Source organism: Onychomys torridus, chromosome 15 (genome assembly GCF_903995425.1).
Source record: "Onychomys torridus chromosome 15, mOncTor1.1, whole genome shotgun sequence".
NCBI classification, from domain to species: Eukaryota; Metazoa; Chordata; class Mammalia; order Rodentia; family Cricetidae; genus Onychomys; species Onychomys torridus.
The window spans coordinates 2235023-2258748 of record NC_050457.1 but is presented as its reverse complement, the minus strand read 5'-3'; the positions used below and the strand labels follow the sequence as shown (position 1 = coordinate 2258748).

At 38.5% G+C, this 23726-nt stretch overlaps 1 protein-coding gene across 2 annotated transcripts in view; it reads right to left on the bottom strand.

The window, feature by feature from the left end:
* The window catches only part of Mctp1 (multiple C2 and transmembrane domain containing 1), a 583339-nt gene that overhangs the window by 5126 nt on the left and 554487 nt on the right, over positions 1 to 23726 (bottom strand). For both annotated transcript variants that reach the window (XM_036206958.1, XM_036206959.1), the window contains one exon: positions 1362 to 1471. In XM_036206958.1, the coding sequence (XP_036062851.1) occupies positions 1362 to 1471 (110 nt within the window). The remainder of the gene's footprint in view (positions 1 to 1361; positions 1472 to 23726) is intronic.

The window sequence follows — 23726 nt, the reverse complement described above, 5'->3', positions numbered from 1 at the left end:
TCTTGAACTAATTGTCAGTTACTATCAACACACTATTGTATTTTCTGAAGAAAGTACTCATTTCAAAAGTATATTAGTAACCAAGTACGATAGCACATGACTGGTCTCAGCACTCCTTTGCTGTCTTTCTAGATCAACTATGTCCTACAGTTATTGTATCTAATAGGAGAACCAAACTTGGATCAACCTGGTTGCCCTGTTTTTTAGTAACCTTTGGAGTCAGGCTTTTCAAAAAGTAGATTTTGTTGAGACAGGTTCTCAATATGTAGCCAGAACAAACTCAAGCTCACACTTTCTTGAAGTAGAGGCAGGAGGATCAGGAGTCCAAACTCATCCTTGGCTACATAGTAAATTCAAGGCCAGCCTGGGATGCATGAGACACTCACTGTCCCAAAAGAAAGCAATCAAACAAAATGTATTAGTAAATAAAATTATTTAAAAGAAAATCATGTGAGATTAAGAATATGAATTCCAGCTGGGCAAAGTGGCCCATGCCTTTAATCTCAGCAATGGGGAAACAGGCAAGTGGATCTCTGTGAGTTGCAGACCAGCCAGAGCTACACAGTGAGAACCTGTCTCAGAAACAAAAACAAACACAAAAGACATGTACACACACAAAACAAAACCAACCAAAGAAACCAACACAAACGGGGCTGGACCATTTACTCAGTTGTGAAGGACATTTGTTTTGGCAGATGAGCCAGTTTCAATTCTCAGCACCCACATGATGACTCACAACCACCTGCAACTCCATCCAAGGGACATGCATGGGCACCAGGCACACATGTGGTCTACATACATACATGAAGGCACAACACTTAAATAAATCTAAAGAATACTTTTAATTAAAGAGAATTCTTTTATAATTGAAAACAATCTGATTTTTCTAAGTGATGAAATATGCCTTATTTCTTAATTAATATTAAACTTGGTGTATATATTTGATACATAACACACACACACACACACACACACACACATATACACACACACACACATACAGTATAGGTGTCTTGATTACCTGAAATGTATTAGGTTAGATTATCTTTCTACCATGACTTCATATTCTTTTTAAGAACAAAGCATGAAAAAGTATGCTAAAACACAGGACAGTGTTATTTCTTCAAAGTGACAATTATGACTTCTTTCCAACCAATATGTTCTAAACTTAAGGCAGGAAATTGACAGAACCATTGTAAAATCAAGGACTCACAAAAACAAAATAAATTATGAGGAACCTGAACAATATATTATCCAAGAGTGACTTGTGCCAGACAGAATGTGAGTTCTGTCAGCATTTCATTCTGAGTCATAGAGTCTGTCCCATAAAAGGCCAGGGCTCACATGTCAGCACCACTCACTTCTTTATCCTTTCGCCAAAGGAAGCCACTTCATCTAGGATGTTCTGGACACTGACACAGACTTCTTGAATGGCATAGATTTTATTTATAAATCCTTTTTTTTCACCATCCTAAAATGCAATAAAAAAAAAGAAATTCTGAATGAGTAAAAGGTATATATTGGTTCTTGCTTGATTCTTTGGACTGTCCCTCTCTTGCATTTTTAACATTAAGTAAACTTCATCTCTATATTTATGCAAATGGATATTTGGAGCTCATGAAAATTTCAGGAAAAACGACAGGAGGAATATACCAGATGGCTGCAATTCAAGAAACATGAATTCTATTGCTCTTATGCTGATGAACAGGAACTTGGAGGTAGAGCTATGGGTGGTGTGTAGAAATGAGAGGAAGAGTTGCCAAACCTGATGCAAGACCCTCTTGGCAAGCTGGTCTCTCTCCTCTTCACCAACCCCCTCTCTTTGAGACATGATCTTATGTAGTTCAGGTTCCTGGGAACTTATTGTGTAGCTGAGCATGACCTGAATCCTTGATCCTCTACTGCCCTCCTAAGTGCTAGGACTACAGGCATGTTTTATCACACCACACTCAGTTTTATATGGTTCTGGAGATCAAACCCAGGACTTTTGTGCATGCTAGGCAAGCACTCTAGTAATTGAGCTACAGCCCAGCCCGAAACTCAGTTTCTTGATTCCAGCACCTTATTTGGGTCTTTGCATATTTTCTTGTATTTTTTTTTTGTTGTTGTTTTCTATTGAACCAGGGGTTTTGTAAAGAATGCTACCATTGAACTATATTCCTAGACTTGACCAAACAAGCAGTTCAATGGCAGAAAATACTGGGCACAAACAAGACTGCCTGGGAACAGTAACTACTGATTTTAAAAAAATGACTCAGCCTGGCGGGACCAAAAAACTTCTGACTACAGTACTGAGGTGCATTAATTGGACACTCCTAGATCAGATACAGACAATGCTCAGATAGTCTACAGTCACATGTGCTGGTAGCCAGTTTTAACACTTCCTTTTTTTGTACATACTTCAGCTTGAATCTTAAGCAATTCTTGTATACCAGGGAATGGGTGGGAGGAGGTTAAGTATAAAGCACCCTGTGCATGGTGTGAATCTAGGGAAATGTGTATATTCTGTAATTTTAGACCCAGAGGAAGAAATAGTGGTGGCCTTTCACGATGGAATTCAGCTTAGTAGCCTGGCATCACAGACACTTGCCTAGGTTGTTTGGTGGAGACCATCCAACCCTGATTCCATGACTCCATTTCTCCATGCCAGCTTGAATGTCTATGGAAATATAGATCCAATTTCATTACTTTAACTTCTTTTGAACACTTGCATACTATGCCAGAACACTTGAGACCTCATGTGGCAGTTAGTAGCTTGCTGAAAGCAGCCAGGAAACTAGGGTAATAATGTCGTGTTGCACATTTACATACTGACTTTCATTTCACAAGAGTCCAAACACTGCACTGTGAATACTTGGCCAGGGCTGGCATCTTGCCACTCTGCCACCTAGAAACCAAGGACAAGTGAATCACGGGTGCAAGGCTTCTTCCAAGGACCGCACGGTGCTCTGGGATCAACACCATACAGGCAATTTTATAACTGGATCATAACTGTGGATACCAATCAGTTTTTATTTTAAATTTAATTTCAATAAGAGAAATCTTTTACAATAGTCATCTAATGTCAAAAAAGATTTTCAAGAGAGGTAAATGAGGGATACTCTAAACCCCAAAATATGGGAAATAATTAGATATACCCATCATTCTCCATTGTATTCAAAAGTCATCCTCCACTTCCATGGCAGATTGAGATGCATCACTTCTTATGATTTCTCCCTCTTCATTTTACCTAACAAAGTATTAATTTCACCTATGTAATCTTATTTAATTGCACATTTTAGATAAAGCAAATATCTAGTGGCTCTTTCCAATTGTTTTCATAACTGTAAAGTTGAGATGACCCTTAGTATTCTCTTCTAAGTACCAGCTAAATTCTCTTATGTCTGTGAAGCAAAGTGTCCTTATAAATTATTTATTCTATGTGTAGCAAAAGAAAAAACAAAACAAAAACAAAGCCCTGCAGGACTGGGGTATGTGTCAGTGGTAGACTGCATGCTTAGACACACACATCCCTAAGTTCCATCTTCAGCACCAAGGAAAGAAAAAGAAAGAAGTTCACGTTTGCTGTTTATACAGTAAAGAGTTGACTGAGAACAAGGTTCCTGCTCAGGGGTGTGTTCGTTCACAACAACAGTAAAGTACTTTGGTATAACCTCAAAAATTATTAAAACATAAAAATATGTCTATATTATTATGTAGTATATTAAGGGGGTTGAATGTACAGATTTATTGCAATTTCAACCAAATCCTTATGTTTGGAATAGACAAAACTGGAGAGAATTTGCTAAAGTGTTTCTAAATTTGCTTGGAAGATAAATATGTAAGTGATATCAAGACATTTCTATAAAAAAATAACAGAGCATTTTGTAGACCAGCTACTTAATTAAAATGAGACACAGATATTGATAGAATGATGTATAATAAGGCATCATGCTGGGTGCATGCCTGCAATCCCTGAACTCAGGAAGTGGAGTCAGATGACCAAGAGTTCAAGGCCAGCCCTGGCTACTTGAGATCCTGTCTCAAAAAAGTGGAGTAGGGTTTCTTCATATAGAGGGGATTTGTAAATGAGCCTATAATTCTTAGGGGAAATTATGCTAAACTCTACCTTAAATGAACCCTTAACTCTATTAAATAGTACAAGACTACATCAATATGTACGTCAAATAGTTCTAAATACATTCCAAACTAATCTTTAAAAGCTGAAAGCTATGAATGAATTATTAAAAGACAATATAGATATTTACTTTCATTGATAGGAAATAACCTTCTAAAAACAAGCACTAAAAAAGTAACCCACAGAGAAAAAACTTGATAGCAGTGATTTCATAAAATTAAAAACTATATCAAAAGTCACCATAAACTTAAAACTTTTAGGCTGGGCTACAGCCAGTGCTATAGTGTGTGCTAAGCATGTGTGAATCCCTGGCCTTGAGCTACAACACTACCAAAAAGAATTTTTAAAGGCTGAGAAAAAATAGCAACAAATATTACAAGTGATGGGATGATCTTCCCAATATGCTCACCCAATAAGCACCTGCAAACATTTCTGTTGCAGTTTTCTTTATAAATTAAAAAAAAAATCATTAACACATTAGCTATGACTAGTCTGGAAATCAGAAAACATTTAGTTTTTAATGATGAAATGCTTACAATCATAATCTATTTCAAATAAGTAAAAAAGGAATATAATACATAAATTCTAATTTTTTCAATAAAATTAACATTTTATGTTTAGAAGCGCCCCCGCCCCGCAACACTGAAGAGAGTTAAATGAATCACAGAATGTGGGTTACTTTGGCTTTTCCATATTTTGTACTTTAATAAGCTTTAAGTAATTTTGAAAAAAAAGATGCAAATACATGTTAACTGAGTACTTTAAAATGCTTCTATGTTATGATCCCAAAGCTCATAGCCATCCTATAGTATTTTTTCTCCATTGCCCATGAGAAACTAAGGCTGAGAGAGAACTGGTGGTGCTTGGACTGGGCTATGACTGGGGAGCTTCAATCTCTCCTCTCTAAAGCTTCTGTAGCAAGAGGGGAGAAGGAAACATTTATTTGTATAACCCATAGCCTAGCCTTGAGTCTCACCATGCCCCTAAACTCTTCAGCAAGAAGATAAAGACCAGAAATTTCATTCCAGGGTAGGAAGTGAAGATGTGTTAGGAATCACCAGGATTAATGTAAACAACATGCTGCAGTACAGGATCTTCAGCAACAGGATGTGTCATTGAAGCCATTAAAAAGCACAGCTTTGAATACTTTAAAAATTCAAATAGTGATGTATAATTTTGTTTATAGATTCCTAAAATGTGGCTCAGCTGATAGTCGTTTTTTGTTGCGCTGGTACTTTCACCCTGCGGCCACCCCCATACCCTGTCTTCAGAGAGAAAGTAAGCGGGGCTTGCCTTAAGGTTGGTAAAGTTTGGGGAAGCAAATGCATTGGTGTAAAATCTTTACTGCAAAATCTCTTTCATCAGATTCCATATTCCTCTACTGTGGTCTCCAGCCAATGAAGTAATTACTCTTTATGTACGGTATATGACCCAAAACTGCAATGGGTAATGGAATTGCTCTATGTTGCATTCCAATATTTCACATTTCCCCCCTAATGTTCAATACTTTATTAGTAGGGAATAAATTGGAACATTTCTTTTATTGTCATTTTTTTCTTTCTTTTATAAGCCAGTTTGGATGAAAGAAATACACAGAGTAGTTAATCATCCAAAGGCTCACTAGTGACATTGATTTAAAAAAATGATTAATATTTCTTTCAACATGTAAAAAATGTTACCCATGGAAAACAGTTAAACTCTAAATCTGAGAACATGTGAGTTTTAAATTATATAACTTCTTCAGATTCTATGTAATTTTTAATGTTTGTTTATCAGGTTCAAATTGTACACAAAACATCAATTACTGTGAAATTTGAATCTTGACTCTCTAGTTTACTATCACATGGTATAACAAAAAAATTCACAAGATTCTTCCTTAAAGAGTAGCTACTTCTCATCTTCAAGAATTTAAGAAAAAACCAAAAGGCCAGGCAAAGACTGACTGGATGCACTTACATATGGAGCGAATCCTGCTCATTGACTTTGCAAGCACAATGACAGATTGCCCCTCTTCCCCTTCCACTGGTCTTGTTCCAGATGAGAATGAGACACCAACATGATAGGCATCAGGGATGTGAACTCCAGGTCTCACTCCTCAAGTTGAACTACGTCTTGCTCCAGTCATTAATATATTTAGGGTCTGCTACAGCAGTCCTTGTCAACCTTGCTGACATCATAGAAAGTAAATCTGTTGAACACCTGTGCCGTGCTGATCACAGAGATGTAGAATGTTTGTTCCAAATATTACTATTACAAAACTGATTGTATTTCACTTTCTAGACTTGAGAAAGTGTCTGTCTTGAATTGAAAAAGAGGCTGGGGTAAAGAAAAGAAAAGAAAAGAAAAGAAAAGAAAAAGAAACCAAAGAGAAAGGAGAGAGGCAGAATTTTATGACAGGAGAGCAAACGTAAAACATAAACTCTGCCCCCAAACCAGGCCACAGGTTTAAGAAACCATCACAAAAATCAGGTTTTAGTCAACTTTTACTTCTCTTTCAAATTTTGCTGTATCGCCATAACATTGATAAGGTTGACAGTTGACAAGATATAACTAGTTTACTATAGAGCTCTTTTGTGGACGAGCATGGAATCCATGCATTTGGAATGTGTTTATGCTTTCTATGATCCATGTCCTATGCTAAGGACAATTTGGCCCCCCACTTTCCACAGATAATTCAATAAGATGGCATTCAGTTCTGTGCCTCTAACCTATGGCAACTATGTTGGATAGGACATAAAGATTGGTTAGGGACATACTAAGAAGGGATCAGATGTTTTCCCTGCCAACATTTCCTTCTTTTTTCAGATATAGAAAACTGTATTTCAGCCCAAAATCTAGAATACTGAAATTTTCACAGAGAGAAGCTTGGCAACTCAAAGTCCCTTGGCGACTGAATCTTAGCTAGTGTCTTCCACGATTTCTATGACATCAGATCTTACCCAGGTTACTTGGCCTGAATCTTTCCCTGGTACTAGCCTTAAAGCACAGGCACTCCATTGAGACACTGAGATCTCAGGCATAGTTAAGGTTAGGCTGGTGCTGGAGACAATACACATAAAGCTCCTAGCACAATCCTGGCAGAAATAAGCCTTTTATAAATAACTAGTGTTAGTAGTACTATGAATTTAAAAATTAATTAAAATTATTTTTATTCTTTTCGGCTTTTGTTAAAAAATTGAATTACTAAAGTGAATTTCTGACTTCAGGAGACCTTTTTGGATTTATTTTTTTTCTGCTCCAGGTAACTTATTGCCTGTCTGTCAGATGCCATGTGAGAAAGTGATTCTTTGCACGTTTACATGGAGATCTTTTCCTTCCATTCTAACTGGGCAGAGCCTTTGTCTTCTTTTTGGCTTTTTGCTTTTTTTTTTTTTTTTTTTACCCTTCCTGAATAAATTTCTGTTCTTTGCTGCTGTTGTTGCCTCTGATGCAAAGTAGCCTTAGACTTTTCAGGACAATTTGTAATAACACTTTTGTGAGTTTGCTTGTGTTGTTAAAGATGCTTATAAAGCAATAATTTAGACAAGAATATCACTTGGGCTAGAAAATATGAAACATATTTTTAGATCTCAGGCAGTACTCTGAGCTTTATGATGGAAGCAAGGAGGGAGAGAAAGAAAAGGAAAGAGGATGTCAATAGAACAAGAAAATTAAGGGGAAGGGAGAAAGGAAGACAGGAGGAGGTAGGGAACAGGAGAGAGAGCTAGGACCTCAGAAAGCTGGGGTGTTGTGTGAGACTGGGAGAGAGATGCCTTAGATCATAAAGAAAATGGCATCAAAGCAGAACATTTTCTAATCATGAAACTTCCAATTATAAATATTTGTAAAAGTCTGCACATAAAATATTTATCTAATAAATGAGGATAGAACTTACAGAGAGTACACAATGGTATAATACACCTGTTGTCAGGGAGCTTCCTGAAGCCAAACTTCTCCTGAGGAAGATGTAAACATCCCTAAGCCTAATGATGCAAGAAAACACTTGAAAGTTCTCTAAGAACTGTGTATCAACAGATACTCTCCTTGTTAGCAGGCAGGATGCATACCTTCCTATAGAGACCTTCCATCTCAACTGGAATGGGCCTTTGTCCCCAAAGTCCTGCCTTCAAGACTTAGAATGAAAACAAAGGCCAAGGGTCTGTCTCCAGGCCAACCTTGACAGACACCAAATAACCAAGTGGGAAATAAGTTACAAAGGCTAAAATAATGAATTCATGTTTGTATAGGAAAAAACTCTTTATATATGAGTCATCTCCTTTTCAAATGTGTGTAGAATTTCAGATGTAGAACCAAGAGGGCAACTGCATCTTTATCATCTAGATGGCCATAATCTAATTAAAAGATAGCTAGATTCTAAGTAACTGGCTATTACTAAGTGTGGTTCAAATGCCACCTCCATCATTATCTTAGCTATAGCATCTACAAAAAAAATCAGACTTCATCTGTAAAATTCAGATAATAATGGGACATAATCTGTGATTATTATTTTATAATCTAATTAGTTAATTTATTTGAAGCACTTACCTTAAACATCTGGAACACAGCCAAGGTATTTAGCAAATATTAATTAGTCAGTAATATTACTAACAGTTTGAAGAGACTGCAAAGGGAATACTACAGAATTGAATGTGGGGCTGGAGAGAAGGCTCGGGGGTAAGAGCTCTTGCTCCACAGGCTTGAGGATCCACATAAAAAGCTGGGCATGGCTGCACATGCCCATGACCCTATCTGTGTTGGGTGTGGGGGGGACAGGGTTGGGGCTTGCTGACTGCCAGCCTAGCTGCAGGTTCATTGAGAGAATCTGTCTTGAGGGAATAAGGCGGTGAGTGACAGAGCAGGATACAAAAGTCCTGCTCTGGCATACAACACACACACACACACACACACACCCCAAAACAATAAATGTTAAAGCTTTTTATAAAGTTTTCATAAAGAGAACACTTTTTTCTCTTACATTTGTGCCTTACAGGCTTCCTTCTGTCCTTACCACAGTCACTCAAGGCTAACAGAACCATTCCCATTCTCTGCTCACAGTCTTTGGTGCTTCCAGCTATAATTGTTCTCACCTGAGATTTGGGGTTTGAAAAACGGCATCCGAATGGGAATCTCATCTGTTTACAATATTCCTCACCTACTGAAAGTTGTATGCCCTCCACAGACCAGTGGCCATTCTCACGCAAGACACACACCATTTGTCATGGGTATCACATGATTTTATCTGTCAGTGCTAATGCAAGTCAGATATTGCAGTAGAGCCAGTAATTTGTTCAACAAGCCTAGTGGCTGAATTAGGGACAGAATTATTTCATCTTGCACAGTATAAGCTCTGTTACCAATCTACTTCGTATCAGTTTTGTTTGGTTATTTTTTTTTCAGTTATGTGCTGCTAGGAATGGAACCAAGGCTTCGTACATGTTCAGCAGGAAGTTGCCCATGGGCTAGAGCACCAGCCCTTTAGCACAGGTTTTGGTAAGGTTCTCCCTTTCAATAGGGAGAGAGGGAGATACATATACATACATACACACATACACAGAGGGACATAGACATACACACATACAGGGACATATACATACATACATACACAGAATGACATAGACAAACATATATACACAGAGACAACAGAGACATAGACACAAGATGTTGGTCATTTTTTTACAATAGATAAAAGCAAATGAAAATAATCATATTTTTAAGGCTTTATAACTTTTAAAGCATTTGAATTTCATCTCCCCACTTAAGATGGTAAGGGCAAGTATCTGTCCCATTTTACAGATAAGGAAATTGAAGGTGAGAGAGGCTAGGACGTCACTGTTGAAAATAACTTCTAGCAATGTCTCAGGATTCAAACTGGGATTCTTTCAGTCCCTGTTAAAAAGCCATGATCACATATGGTATTTTTTACTACATTGTTGGACAACTTTAAACTTGGCTCTTCCCTAAAACTAATCTTAAGTTATAATCAAATTAAGTGAGAAAGGAGTCATGTTAGTATTGTAAAAACAATGCTCTTTGTGGCATCTCCAAACATCAGTCAGAATTGCTTTGTAAAATCCGGAGGCTATTTTTTTTTAAACAAATATTTTACAAGAAAAACATATACCTTTTTGAAAAAGCACATCTGTTATAAATTACTCCCTTAAAGAATGAGAGTGGGTTACCATCTTGATTTCCACCTGAGCTTAAAAGATATTTGTTGAAATGTTCTAAGGTCAGCATAGACAAAACAGCACAGGAAAGGGGGTGGGGCAGCGAGCAGCACCAGGGCTTGTCTTGGCCTAAACCAATCCCACATGCTCCATGGACTATTAGCTGCTTTTTATTTCCTGCACCAAAGATCCATAGTAAAAATAATGTGGGGTAAAGAAAAGCTGCACTTATTATTTTCCCCCAACAAGATGCTGCATTAGCAAATAGAACATATAAGGCACCTTCAGCAAACCAAGGTCCTTAATAGACCATTTTTTAAACACTACTGGTATTTCCTTTCCAAACAAAGATGGACTGTGACTGGAATCAATTTTATCATTTGTATGATTACAATTGCCAAGTTTCTGGAAATAATTGTCATGTAAATACTGCATAGTATTTTTTTATGTGATGCCAACAACAGCTTTATTGCTATTCCATTTCCATGATTTCTGTGTGTTTTCAGTGTTCTGAGAATATGATGTCTATGGGTAGGGGAAAGTCTAGAAAAAAAAAAAAAAGGAAAGAGGCAATGTTGAAGAAGTTTTAGTGGCCTGATCTGAATCCACTAAACAGGGGAAATTAACATCAGAGAATAGTGATTGCCCCCACCTGTTGAGGGCTTAGAGCCTTTCTTCTTCAATTCTGTACAACCAGCATTAACGGCATAATGTGGAAAGCCAGGGACAGAACTGAGAATTCTCAAGATCATGGGGCTCTGCGGTGATATGCTGCAAAAAACAACCAGCACTGGGGCAGGTGAAGAGCTTGGAGGACCAGGCAAGCTAGCCCATCTTCCTCTGTTGATGCCGTGTACAGCACATACCTGAATACCAGTCCAGAGCTTGGTAGGTTGTGCTGATACATGGGGCAGGCAGACATACTCCCCAACCTCTCCTTACAGCAGAATAAATCATGAGAACTGGCTCATTCTGAGCTTGGAATCCACAAGAACAACGAAGGCTCACTTTGTTTACCTAGTGGCAATATTTTTGTTTTCTCACCTGTGTAAATAATGGTCTTTTAATTAATTGGGGGTGGGTCAGAATAATGGGCTTTCAGCTAGTTAAGGATAGAGTGAGTGGGAAAAGACAAAATAACATGGGAATCAATTTGAAAAAGTATCTCAAATTCTCTCACATGGAGAGCTATTGGTTTAAGAGTATAAATTATATAGTAAGAAATAAAGAGTATATAGTATATCCTTTAGGAATTATTCTGTTTTAAAATCATGTGCTGAAGGCTTGTTCCTCAGCTGATGGGACCAGTCATTGAAAGGTGACTCCATCATGAAGTCTGTCATAATTTGATGACATTGGGACAGATAATTAGAGGCAGTTCCTGGTTAGAAGAAAGGTAACTTGCCCATAGAGTGTGTCTCTATTCCTGTCTCTGTCTTTCTTCTTTCCCCCTCTCTCCTTCCTTCCTCACTGGCCTGAGTATGAGCAACTGTTTCACACAGCCTCCTGCCTTATACTGGCTGGGAAACAATGGAGGCAGCTGATCACAGACTAAAACCACTGACCCATGAGCCAAAATAAACCTTTCCTCCTTTGGATCAGGTGCTTACCACAGTGATAAAAGCCATAGCACAGAAATGGTAGTTTATGTATCTGTTTTTAAAATTAAAGTGGTTTGAACATGGATTGAAGCTATAATGTACTTTCCTGAGCCTGTCCATACCAGGCAGATGGGTGTTGTAAACTTGAATCCTGTTACTGTGTAGACATCTGTAAGTTACATACACCCTCAGATACTGTTTCTTTATCATTAGCAATGTCCATCACATTAGGTGCTGACTATTAAATTGGGTATAAAGTAGCTGGTACATTAGTAGATACTGTATAAATGCTAATTTCCTTCTACCCTCTAAATCCCCTTTCTTCCCAACCAGTAATGTTTTCCCACTTCTTTCTCTAGTTTCTTTATACTCTTTTTCTAGGAATTTGTGTGGGAGCCCTATTTACTGTTCACTCGATTTACATCACTTCTCCACTGGGAATTTATATGAGGAATGGCTACAAAGGAGAAGGAGAAACTGAGGATCACAGGATACTGGGGATTTTACTAGTGTAGGGAAATACTGTGAGACAGAGGTGATGTCAGCATTTGAGATTATGGAGGGACCTGCCCGGTGGACAGCCAAACAACAGGAGACCCAGCTACCTGGTCACTATTTAAAAAGTGTGACATGGAGCAACAGCATGAGAAATATGTGGAAGAGGTCCCTCACTTCTCATTCCTTCTTTCTAGTCTCCCACTAGCTCCCATTTACCAATATCTAAACAACGCAGTTCATAGAAAAGTTGTAAGGGTCATCCTGGAAGCAGACAGCACACACCACAAAGCCGAATTGCCAGGCATCATGGAGGATCAGGAAGCAGTGTCTGTAACATTAAGATGCAAAGCAGCTCCTCTGGCTGGGCTGCTAGGAAATGTGGATATGGTGGTCAGCTTAGAAAGATGTCATAGTAGTAGCTGTGCTACACAGAGGACCTTGGAAGCCAGAATTCTTCAGGGATTTTTTAGATGCTGTGATACATTACAGTGTTTCAACCAGAAGAATTACATAATCTAAGAGCTGTCATTTTTTAAACATTCACTTAGGCAGAATATATTAGAAAAGAGAAACCAGCCAGCCTTTCAGGGGTCTGCAGATTGTTGATAGTTAAGAGCAGAGAATACAGATTCAAAATTTAGAAATAGACATGCCACTACCTGGAAGGTAGGAAAACAAATCTAAGATTTACCTATATGTTTTTTGTTTTTGTTTTTGTTTTGTCCTGGGCAACTGGATAAAAAGTCAGATTTTATTAAGTCAAGGTAGAGATTAGAAAGACTGTATTTGGGAGAAGAACAGATGAAGAGTTATATTTGGATCATGAAACAATTGTAAGGTATCTGTTGGACAGCCAGGATTTGATACTATGCTGAAGGCTATGTGTCAGAACAGAAGGTATAGTTCTGAGAGTCCTTGCTGTTTGCAAATCCCAGTATTACAGGAATGGATGGAGAGAGCTAGGACACAGAACCCTGGAGTCCAACAGGACTTATCCTGTTAAGTCTAAGGGAAGACACTGGAAAAGGAGACCAGGCATTGGGAGAAAAATTAGGAACACCATGAGAGTGAGAAGAGAGGGAGAAGAAAGGGTAGCCTTTCAAAAAGTGCCAGTGGATCTGGCAAGCAGATGCTGTGATCTTAACAAGAGGAATTGCAGTTCAGTGGCAGGGATGGAAGCTTTGGACTAGGGAATGTGTGAGAGTGCAGAGCAGATACACTCACTGTAGACACCTCCCAGAAAGCCTCACTGTGAAGACTTGCCAAGAAACGAGGAGAGAGTTCGAGAGTATGTATGTGGAGTACACATAGCTTTTCTTCTTTTTTGTTTTTTAGGATAAGAAATGGTAAAACCTGATGAGAATATAGTACATAAACTGCACTCACCTAGCATGTGAAAGACCCTAGGATCCACTGTCTAAAATAGAGGAAGGTACTAGAGCCTATTATAATCATGATGTCCATTTCAATCAAACTTTTTGAGAGTCATCTCATATTAAGTTTTGCAAAGGGCTACCTAGAGCACGTTTGTGTGAGGTTGGAATGATCTAGCATAGAGAAGATAGTATGTAACAGAAGAGAGACATAGCCTGTAACTTCCATGTGTTTGCAAAGGGTTGGGATAAAGGGAGAAGCAAGGTTGCATTTTGCTTAGTGACCAGTGGGAAGGGAAGGAAACGGAGCTCATAAGTAGGCCTTAGCTTTAATGACAGGAAGATACCAAGATTTGGACATTATAGTTGCTTCTATTTCTCTCAGTAATATGGGAGGGGGAAAGTCATTAAGAGGACATAACCTGGTTTGGAAGTCAATGCAGAAAGCAGAGGCCTGAGACTTCACTGGGGAATTCCATATTCCTTCTCAGGGTATTCATAAGGTCAGGAAAGTGATTTATAGCAATACTGCATTGCCCTAGTCACTATTGATTTTGCACTTCAGTGTCCTCTGATGCCATAATAACATTAGTTTTATTCATCCTACCTCACCAGTCTGTCATTTCAACAATGTTTCATAAAGCTTAAAAAGTATCACATGCTTTATTGCTAAAACTCTAAATCAGTGTTGGATGCAATAAACAAGGAGTTGTTCCCACATGAAAGGCGAAGCCCCTTCTCCAGGAAGAGTTCCCATCTCCTCCTACTCTGCCCTTGCCATCCCGAGGCATCCTCACCAAATATGCAGCAGATGTCACATGAAAACAAGGAAATCAAGCTCTGTGGTTTTCCCTTTCTTAATAAGGTTTGCTCTTTATTCCTGGCTCTTTAAATTTCTAAGGAGTTTGCTACAGGAGACTTCACGATGCTCATGGAAAATCAGTCTCTAATGGAAGAGAATAGCCCCCATTGGATTCATATTGTGTCTGAGAATTAAGTTGTTGTTGCTGCGAAGGGTCTTTGTAGACTTCTGGAACAATGGTCACAAAGGATGGGGAAGATGACTGTGGTCTAACCTCAAGTAACTAGGTTTAGTACAGTGTATTCCCTTGCTGTAGCTCTTTAAACAAACATCTCTCAGCAATGTGTACTGTGAGGCTTGTACTCTAGTCTTGCTTGTGCAGCAGATCCCAGCATTCAATAAAGAAAATAGACTTCTTCCTGAGGGGTTGGGGAAGTGACAGAGAAGGCCCTACTCAGAGGCTGCGTCTGGGCACCCAGTGTTGTATTTTCTAGTTCTGTGGGGGAAATGGGTAGCAGAGACACACCTCCTGAGGAAGGAGGGAGAGACTAGCACAGAGGGATAGGGGAAAATGAGGCATAAATCACACTAAAGATGTTTGAAAAAGTCACAGGGGGTTATATGATTTTATGTTAACTAAGAGAGAGAGAGAGAGAGAGAGAGAGAGAGAGAGAGAAAGAGAGAAATAGTGAATTAATTTAATTAAAGTTACTCCATTTGGAGTGACAATGATCCTCCAGAAAAATCATCAACTATCTATCAAAAACCCCAGTATTGGACCTGGGAAACCTTCCAAATTATTTGTCTTGGGAATCCAAGAGCACCCCAAGCAATATAGGTTATTGCTATTGACCTCCCAGCGCTGAAGACACTGCACACTTTGGAGGCAGGATGTGGAGGAATCTGGCTGGAATTCACACAGAACCCCACCCCCATGGTATCAGAGGAGAAATGGAAGTCAAGGGAGGCCAGCAGTTAACAGGCCTAGCTGGCTGCGATGCCTACAAACCACAGCAATGACCAGAACGGCAAGATTGTCTAACAGCTGCAATTGTGGTACTCTCATCTTGGGGTTAACCAACTGTCACCTAATTGAACTTATGACCTGTTCAGTGGAAGGGATTCATGTCTGGAAACCACCACTTAGCCAACTACCTATGGCTGCAAAAGCCACAGAACCTCGAGAGGCACCTGCTGCCGCCCCTTTCCCAAGCCGCATAATTTCTAACTGAATTTTAAAGCTTTGTAGTCACAGAAAAGCATCTCTTACCACTCATCAAAACAGCTTCTTTCCAGTACACAGAGGCCATTACATAAATCTATAACTGCTCAAAATGCAGAGAACAGCTGACCAATGGTTCAGTGGATCCATTTACAACACAACCACTATGCTTAAGGCTCAGGGGACATCATAGAATAGAGGGAAAAAGTCTAAAGAGTCACAGGACCAGAACATCTGCTTCAAGACAGTATTGAGGACACAATGTACAGGTGGATATGGAAGAGGGGATGAGTATGATCCAAATACGTTATATAAAACTCTCAAAGAATAAAAAAATATTTTCCTCCCGTCATTATTTATCATGTAAGCATCAAATTAGCATGTCTTTGAATTATACTAAATGTTAGGATGTTTAGTTTTGTAACTTGCTGTTTGACAGGCTAGGGATATGATTTAGTCAGAAGAGTGCTTATCTCCAATGCAGGAGGCCTTGATTTGGTCACCAGAATCAAGTAATTTAGGCATTAATAAATATGGGTTCATTTAAATGTAAAAGCTAGTCAGTAATAAGCCTGGGCATTTATAATTAATATAAGCCTCTAAATGATTATTTAAAAGTGGCTGCAGGATGAGGCTGGAGAGAGAAAAGCCTCTGGTTACATTTGGTGCCTAACCAATGTGGGGCAGAAATTTCTACATAAGACCTGAGAAAGCTTTAAAAAAAAAGGAGGAGGTTTAGAACATATAAATGGAGCCAAAAGCGGCTTCTTAGTTGTGTCTCTCATGCTGGCCTCGGTGCAGAGATGCCATGGCATTTGGGCTTGAGCACAGCATGGTGGGTTCCCACCCCACTGTGATACACAGAGGCATCTACAAGCTGCACAGTGTGCTGTGTGTCAGATTCACCTTTTACTCATATAGACAAAAAAGGTTTGTGGGCCAGCTACCTGGTGACAGCGTGGACCCCAGAGTTGGGGTGGGTGGTAAGTGTGATTATTCTGGGTACCTCCTCCATGTTGCGAAGCCAAACAGGGCAGAACCAGCAGTCAAAGCTTCCACTTTGCTCTTAGCCATACCCACTTAGCAGTTTAAAGCAGCAATCAGAAGATTACAGATATACAATAAAGACAGATTCAGAAACCTCTAAACGGGTCACAGTATGTTTAAAAATGTACATAGGCTTGAGAAAGGGAGAGGAAAAATGATAGAGATAGACAGGGATTAAAAGAACCATCTAAACAGAATAAAATGAGGTCTGTGAAAAACAAATTGAGTAATAAAAATTAAATAATAATCCATGTAAGGATGGAAAATACACAGAGAGTCTGGATTATGTATGTTATTATGTTTTCTTTGAATTTTTTGTCTATTAATGTGCTAACTGCAAAGAGACATCTGATTGTAGGGGCTGCTAAGTTAAACCAACATATATATTTTAAAGGTATCATGACTTTGAAATTTGGGTCTAAGGATATGGTGTTTGGAAAAGGTTCTGCTTTTGTTTCCACAGAATATGAGAACATATAGATTGTTTCCAGGTTAATATGGTTTGATCAAAAAAGACCCCCTGAGAGGTTGGGGATTTAGCTCAGTGGGAGAGTGCTTGCCTAGCAAGCACAAGGCCCTGGGTTCGATCCTTAGCTAAAAAAAAAAAAAGAAAGAAAGAGAAAGAAAGACCCCCTGAAAGGTCTTCAGTGGGAACAAAGGCCCAGGTGATCCAACATCCACAACGGCTTCAAGGCTACTGGTTGAGATGGACCAACCACACAAAATACCCCAGACAGGACTTGACCATAATTCTAAATTTTCTCAGGATCCCCTTAAGATTACCAGCACCCCCAATCATCAGGAAGTAGTATAGAAAACTGTGCCAAAATTCCCAAAATATTGTTTATGAATGTTTGTTTTCATTTAAAGGGTGTTGGTTATAAATGGTTAATGGTCATAGTCAATCTCTTTCTAAAGAAAAACAGGGGGATGTGACATAGAAATGACGAAAAAAGAGACTGTTGAATCTATTTTAATCCAAAAAAACAACTGTTAATCTCAAAATATATTGGTATGGATTTTGGTTTATTGATACAAATTTGAGGTCAATTTTGTTATACTATATGTATATTTCTATTCTTGTTTGAGGTATTGTGTTTATGCAGATCATTTAAAAATGTAATGTATAGTTAAGAAATACAAATTAATAGCCATCTATAATAGTTAAAATTATAGTCACATTAGATTATCTACATATGCAGAGATATGTTTCAGATGGATAAGTAATATTAAAACACTTCAAAGACTTACAGAATATGGCATTTAAAATGTTTTAAGAACTTAGACTTGAAAATGAGACATGTCTGCTCCTGACTGCACCAATTACTTCAAGAGGAGGATAGGCATTGAAGATGATCCTTATAGACTATAGTTTGCTGTCAATGTGACAATGCCAGTTATTTGGGCAAGAAACTGCTCTTGCCTGGACTGCTTGACAATATGCTGTATAAATTGAACATACAGGACTCACAGGAAAATGACTGCTGAACTTGCCAAAACAAGATGGGACAGTCCTTCAGGGTTGCTGCATCATGAAAGAATCTGCCAGAATCTTACAGGACATAGAAGAATGCAACTGACAAGTTTTGCCAAAATAGAAAGCACATTCCTTCAAATTTCCTGGTTCACTGAGAAGTCTGCCAGATACTCTTGGCCTGTAGGCTGAAGATGGATGCCCTCCAATGTTACAGAAGAACTCTGGGTGACTGTCCAGGCAGCCAGATGTCTCTGTTACTTCTAGAAATTTGGAAGCTGCTTATAAAGTATAATATTATTATCCTTCTGGGGTCTTTGATGGAATTGAAGACTAGTTATAATTATAGTTTTCCTTAGCTATGATAAAAGATAAGTTAGATATGAAACTTTAGACTCACAGAGTATTTTCTTTAATTTTTCCAAATATAAATAGACTAAATATTGTAACTGTGATTCTTACCTGATACCTGTTTTGTTATATGTAATTTTACAATGTTAAAGTTAAAACCTTCCTTTTTAACTAGAAAGAAAAGGGAAAATTATGTGGGATGTTCTTCTGTATGCTGCAAACATGTGTTGCTTTTTTTGGTTGATGAATAAAGTTGCTTTGACCCATGGTAGGGCAGAATATAGCTAGGTGGGAAAGCCAAACAGAACACAGGAAAAAAGAGGGGCAGAGTCAAGAGAAATGCCATCCATCTGCCCAAGGAGCAACATGCTAGTAGACTAGTAATGCCATAGCTACACGGCAATACTTAGATTAATAGAAGTGAGTTAATTTAAATGTAAAAGCTAGTTAGTAATAAGCCTGAGCCATCGGCCAAGCATTTAATTAATATAAGTCTCTGAGTGATTACTTAAAAGTGGCTGCTGGATGGGGCAGGACAGAGAAAAGCCAATGTCTTGAAAAGCAAAACAAACAAACAAATAAAAAAAAAAGTAGTATTCTCTAGATAGAGCTATAGCTGGGGGAACAAAAACAGTGTTATAAATTGTCACTTTTAAATTTATTCCATTAAGCCAAATATCAAGATTATTATTCTAATTGCTGCAATATTTTATTCTTTTTGTGCATGTGTGTGTTCCTCTGTGTATGTATGTGTATGTGCATATGCATGTAGATGGCCAAGGAGACAAGAAGAGGGTGCCAGGTCCCCTGGAGCTAGAGTTATAGGAAATTCTGAGCCACTTACCATGGGTGTTGAGAACTGAACTCAGGTCCTCTGAGAGAGCAGCAAGCACTCTTAACTACCGTACCATCTCCAGCCCTTGCATTTTACTTTCTATTTCTCTTACTGAGAGTCATTTAAATGTTTTTCATTGGTAATTGGACATGTTTCTTTTAACTCAGCAGAGATGATGGCCAAAATTTAATTAAAAATATAATATCATATAAGGTCATTCTGTGAAGATCACCCACTGGCAAGCTTTCCTGTGGGTCTCCTGTAAGAAAGTGTTGTCACATTTGAAGGTTCCTAAGGAATATTAAAAAACACCATTCTTGCATTGTTGGTAGTGTTTGACAACAGGCAACATTCTTTAATGTTGCTTATTGGTATGGTTGTCTTACCCATCTGAAGGTTTCTTCTTAGTGCTCCATTGGCTTTGTAATTTAACTGACTTTAGCCAAATCATTCAAGTGTCTTACTATAGACTAAATGTGTATGTTCTCCCACTGAACATACACACTGAAACCAAATTACACTATTGGCAGGAGCTGTGTGTGGGAGATAATTGGCCAAGGAGAGTTCTACCCTCGTGAATGTGATTAGTCTCTTAGTAAAGCTCTGCAGAGCTCCCACTCTTTCCCATCACGTGATGGCACACCAGAAGATCATGAGCCAGGAAATAAGACACTGAATCTTCAGGTATCTATCTTGATCTTGGAATTTCTGTTCTCCAGGACTGTGAGAAATATAACAGTTCAATGGACCAAGCCTTTTCAAAAATTAGCTAAATAATTCAAAGTATGGTTTAGAAAAAGAAATTTTTTAGACAAAATCTGCATAATCCAGACTGGCCTCAAGTTCACAATCTTCCTGTTCCAACTTCCCAAATTCTAGGATTACAGGACCATGCTACTGTGCTCAACTATAAAGTTACTTATATGTGTAAAATGTTATGCATAAATTATTTAAAATTGGAATTTTTGTAATTACTTCTTTTTGTATTCTAAATAGGATAAGTTTGATCATTCCCATCCACTTTATTACACATGGAAGTTAGCTGTTAGACAGTTTAGACTACACAAAGGAAATTATAAAATCATTTTGCAAAACTGGCATCTAAAATATTAATGCAGTTGACACTACAGAACAAGGAAAGACAGAGATCATCCTGGCAGAAGTCCAGTTTTTGCTCCTGGGCCTGAATTGGGAATGATGACAAATTTCTTTGGGATAGAAAACTGAATATAGGCCAGGCAGTAGTGGCACATGCCTTTAATCCCAGCACTCGGGAGGCAGAGGCAGGCAGATCTCTGTGAGTTCCAGGCCAGCCTGGTCTACAGAGTGAGATCCAAGACAGGCTCCAAAGCTACATAGAGACCCTGTCTCAAAAAGCCCCTCAAAAAAAGTGAATATAAAAAGGCCCATGGCTTTACACAAACATCCAAATCCATCCTAATGTGTTAAGTTTTCTTAGGCATAGAATTAGGATTTTATTGGCTTACAATAAAATATGGGGACATTCTGTATTGAGTGTATATTTTGAATCCATGCAGTGTAGGTGCTGATTACTGGGTGGCAGGCTGGTCATAGATGGAGGAAATACTCCACACAGAAGGAAGCATTAGTAGTATTAAGTTAAATATTGATTAGAGGATAAGCCCTTTCCCAATTTCTAAACCACTATTTTCCTTCATACGAAGGGTACAGCAATACATGTGGGAGAAGGCAAAAGCAAAGGAGCCATCCTTAAAACCGTGCTGACAGCTATGCCAGCCACTGAGCTCAAACTCTTTCCATGTATTAGGGACACAGTCCACAAGTGACACTTCAAAGGCTGTACTATAACAGAGGGTCATGGAGATGGCTCATTGAGTGAGAAAACTAAGCTTGTATATATCTGTAGTTTTAAAAAAAATCAGGTCAAATGTTACAGAAAATATCTCAATTGTTCTATAACTGTTTGCTCAAATGATTGTAAGAGAAGTTCTGTGACTTCTTCCATATGCAGAGTGATATTATAATCAGCATTCAAAGTATCCCCATCTACCTCCCCACCGTGCACTAGATACATCAGTTGGCACTTGCATACCAGCATGCATCACCCATCCAGAATTTCTGTGAGCAATACTGATCAGATGCAATACTCACTGGTACTCATTAAAATAGCTATTCATTCCTCTATAGATAAGCCTGGTGCGAAGACTATGAATCTTTTAGGATGCAGTCTTCTACCATGTATCACACCACTTCCCAACCATCAAATAGCAACTCCATTATGGAATATAAAAAAAAAATACATGAGTGAAAAGTCAATGGCGAATACCATTAATGTTTCAGATTCTATCACTCCAGTCTCTCTTCTATTTGTTAATTTTTGTGGAAGTTTTAGTTGAGTGATGATTATTCAAAGACAATATCAGAAGCTGAGAACTCAATGAGGAACTGGGCCTGTACCTGGAGTCATTGATATTGAACATACAATGGCTACATTTACAAAGGGGAGAGTAATATAATCACAAATGCACAAAAGCACAGGGACAAATAGCCAAACGAATGGAAGCACATGAATTATGAACCAAAGGCTGTGGAGTCCCCAGCTGGATCAGGCCCTCTGGATAAGTGAGACAATTGAATAGCTTGATCTGCTTGGGAGGCATCCAGGCTGTGGGACCCGGATCTGTCCTTAGTACATGAGCTGGCTGTTTGAAACCTTGGGCTTACACAGGGACACTTTGCTCAGTCTGGAAGGAGGTGACAGGACCTGCCTGTACTGAATCCACCAGGTTTAAATGAATCCCCAGGGGTGCCTTGATCCTGGAGGACATGGGAATGGAGGGGAGGGGATGGAGGAAAGCTGGGGGGGGGGGGGGAGGACAGAGGAACCCATGGCTGATGTATAAAATTTAAAACACATAATAATAATAATAATAAAAACCACAAATGCACATATTTCTAGATTTCACTACCAAATGCTGAATATTTTATTTACTTCCTTCTTTACTTTATTATTAAAAAACACTGCAAAGAATATGTCTGCTGTGCCTGACGTATATTTTATAGTATCTTCAAGCCAAAGATTCAGAACTGGAAAGGAGGGCTTAAAGGATTCACAAGTTTTTGTTTTTGTTTTTTGTTTTTTTTTTTTAAGTTTAAAAGTAAAAAAATAGGGCTTAAAAACTTAGATAACAGGTGTTCAGATCAGATTAGAAAAGCCTCCACTTATTCCCTGGCTTCCGACAGTGTTTCCCTCCATGGATACAATGACTGTTACCCAGATGTTTTAGAGTCAGTTCTGCACACAGTCACACAGATACAGATGTTTAGAAAGACGTTAGGCTGTTTTATTACCTTTTGTTTCTTAGGGCACAGATAATAGCATATTGTGTCATCCCTACATCCATTGTCCCACATTAATGTTAAAATCTGTTAATTCTTTTAGTTGCATAATGGCTGGTGATATAGATATCCCAGGATTTACTCAACAAGTTTTCCCTTAATGGATCCTTAGTTTCTTTAATAATAATATTTTTATGATTACAAAAAGCACAAACTAAGAACACCCTGGGTTTGGGCGAGTGTCTCTGTGGGATAAACTTTCTGGGAGTGGCATTGTTTGGCCAAAGGATTTGCGTTTTTGTAGTGTGTGTACCTACTGCCAAGTTGCCTTCCAAGAGACTGTACAGTTTCCTCTCCTGCTGGGTGACATGAAGGTATCCATCTAGTAGCCAGCTATTACTGCAGATGTGCTTCTTGCTTTCCACATACTTAGTAAGATTTGGAGAGTCACATTAGTTGCTCAGGAAATGTTAAGAGTCAGTTTTTATACTTATGACTACATTTACTCCATGTTTTGATATGTGTTGATGAGTATGTACATATTTTAGAAAAGAAGATAGACTTACTTTTGCCATATAAAAATGGACAAAACAGTGAACATTGTGCAATACAGGGAGTGTGAGTGATTTCCAAATTAATAGACTAGAATTTTTCTTTTTCAGTGGCAATTTTCAGCAAAATGGCTATACTGAAGACCCAACTCTGTAGAACTGTTTCTATTCTCCTGCTTTGAATGTATTTTTAAGCACAGAATTTTCAAAAATGAGAAAGGACAGTGTGGCATTCCAGAAAAACACACTGATGCTTCAGCCAAGGAGCCTGATGTGTGGACTCCAGTTCTGGCTCACAGCCCCAAGTATGCTCCCTAGTGCCTTGCTTATGCCATTTAAATTGCAGCGTCCTTTTCTCCTTCTAGAGCTGGTGTTTGAACTTGGGGCC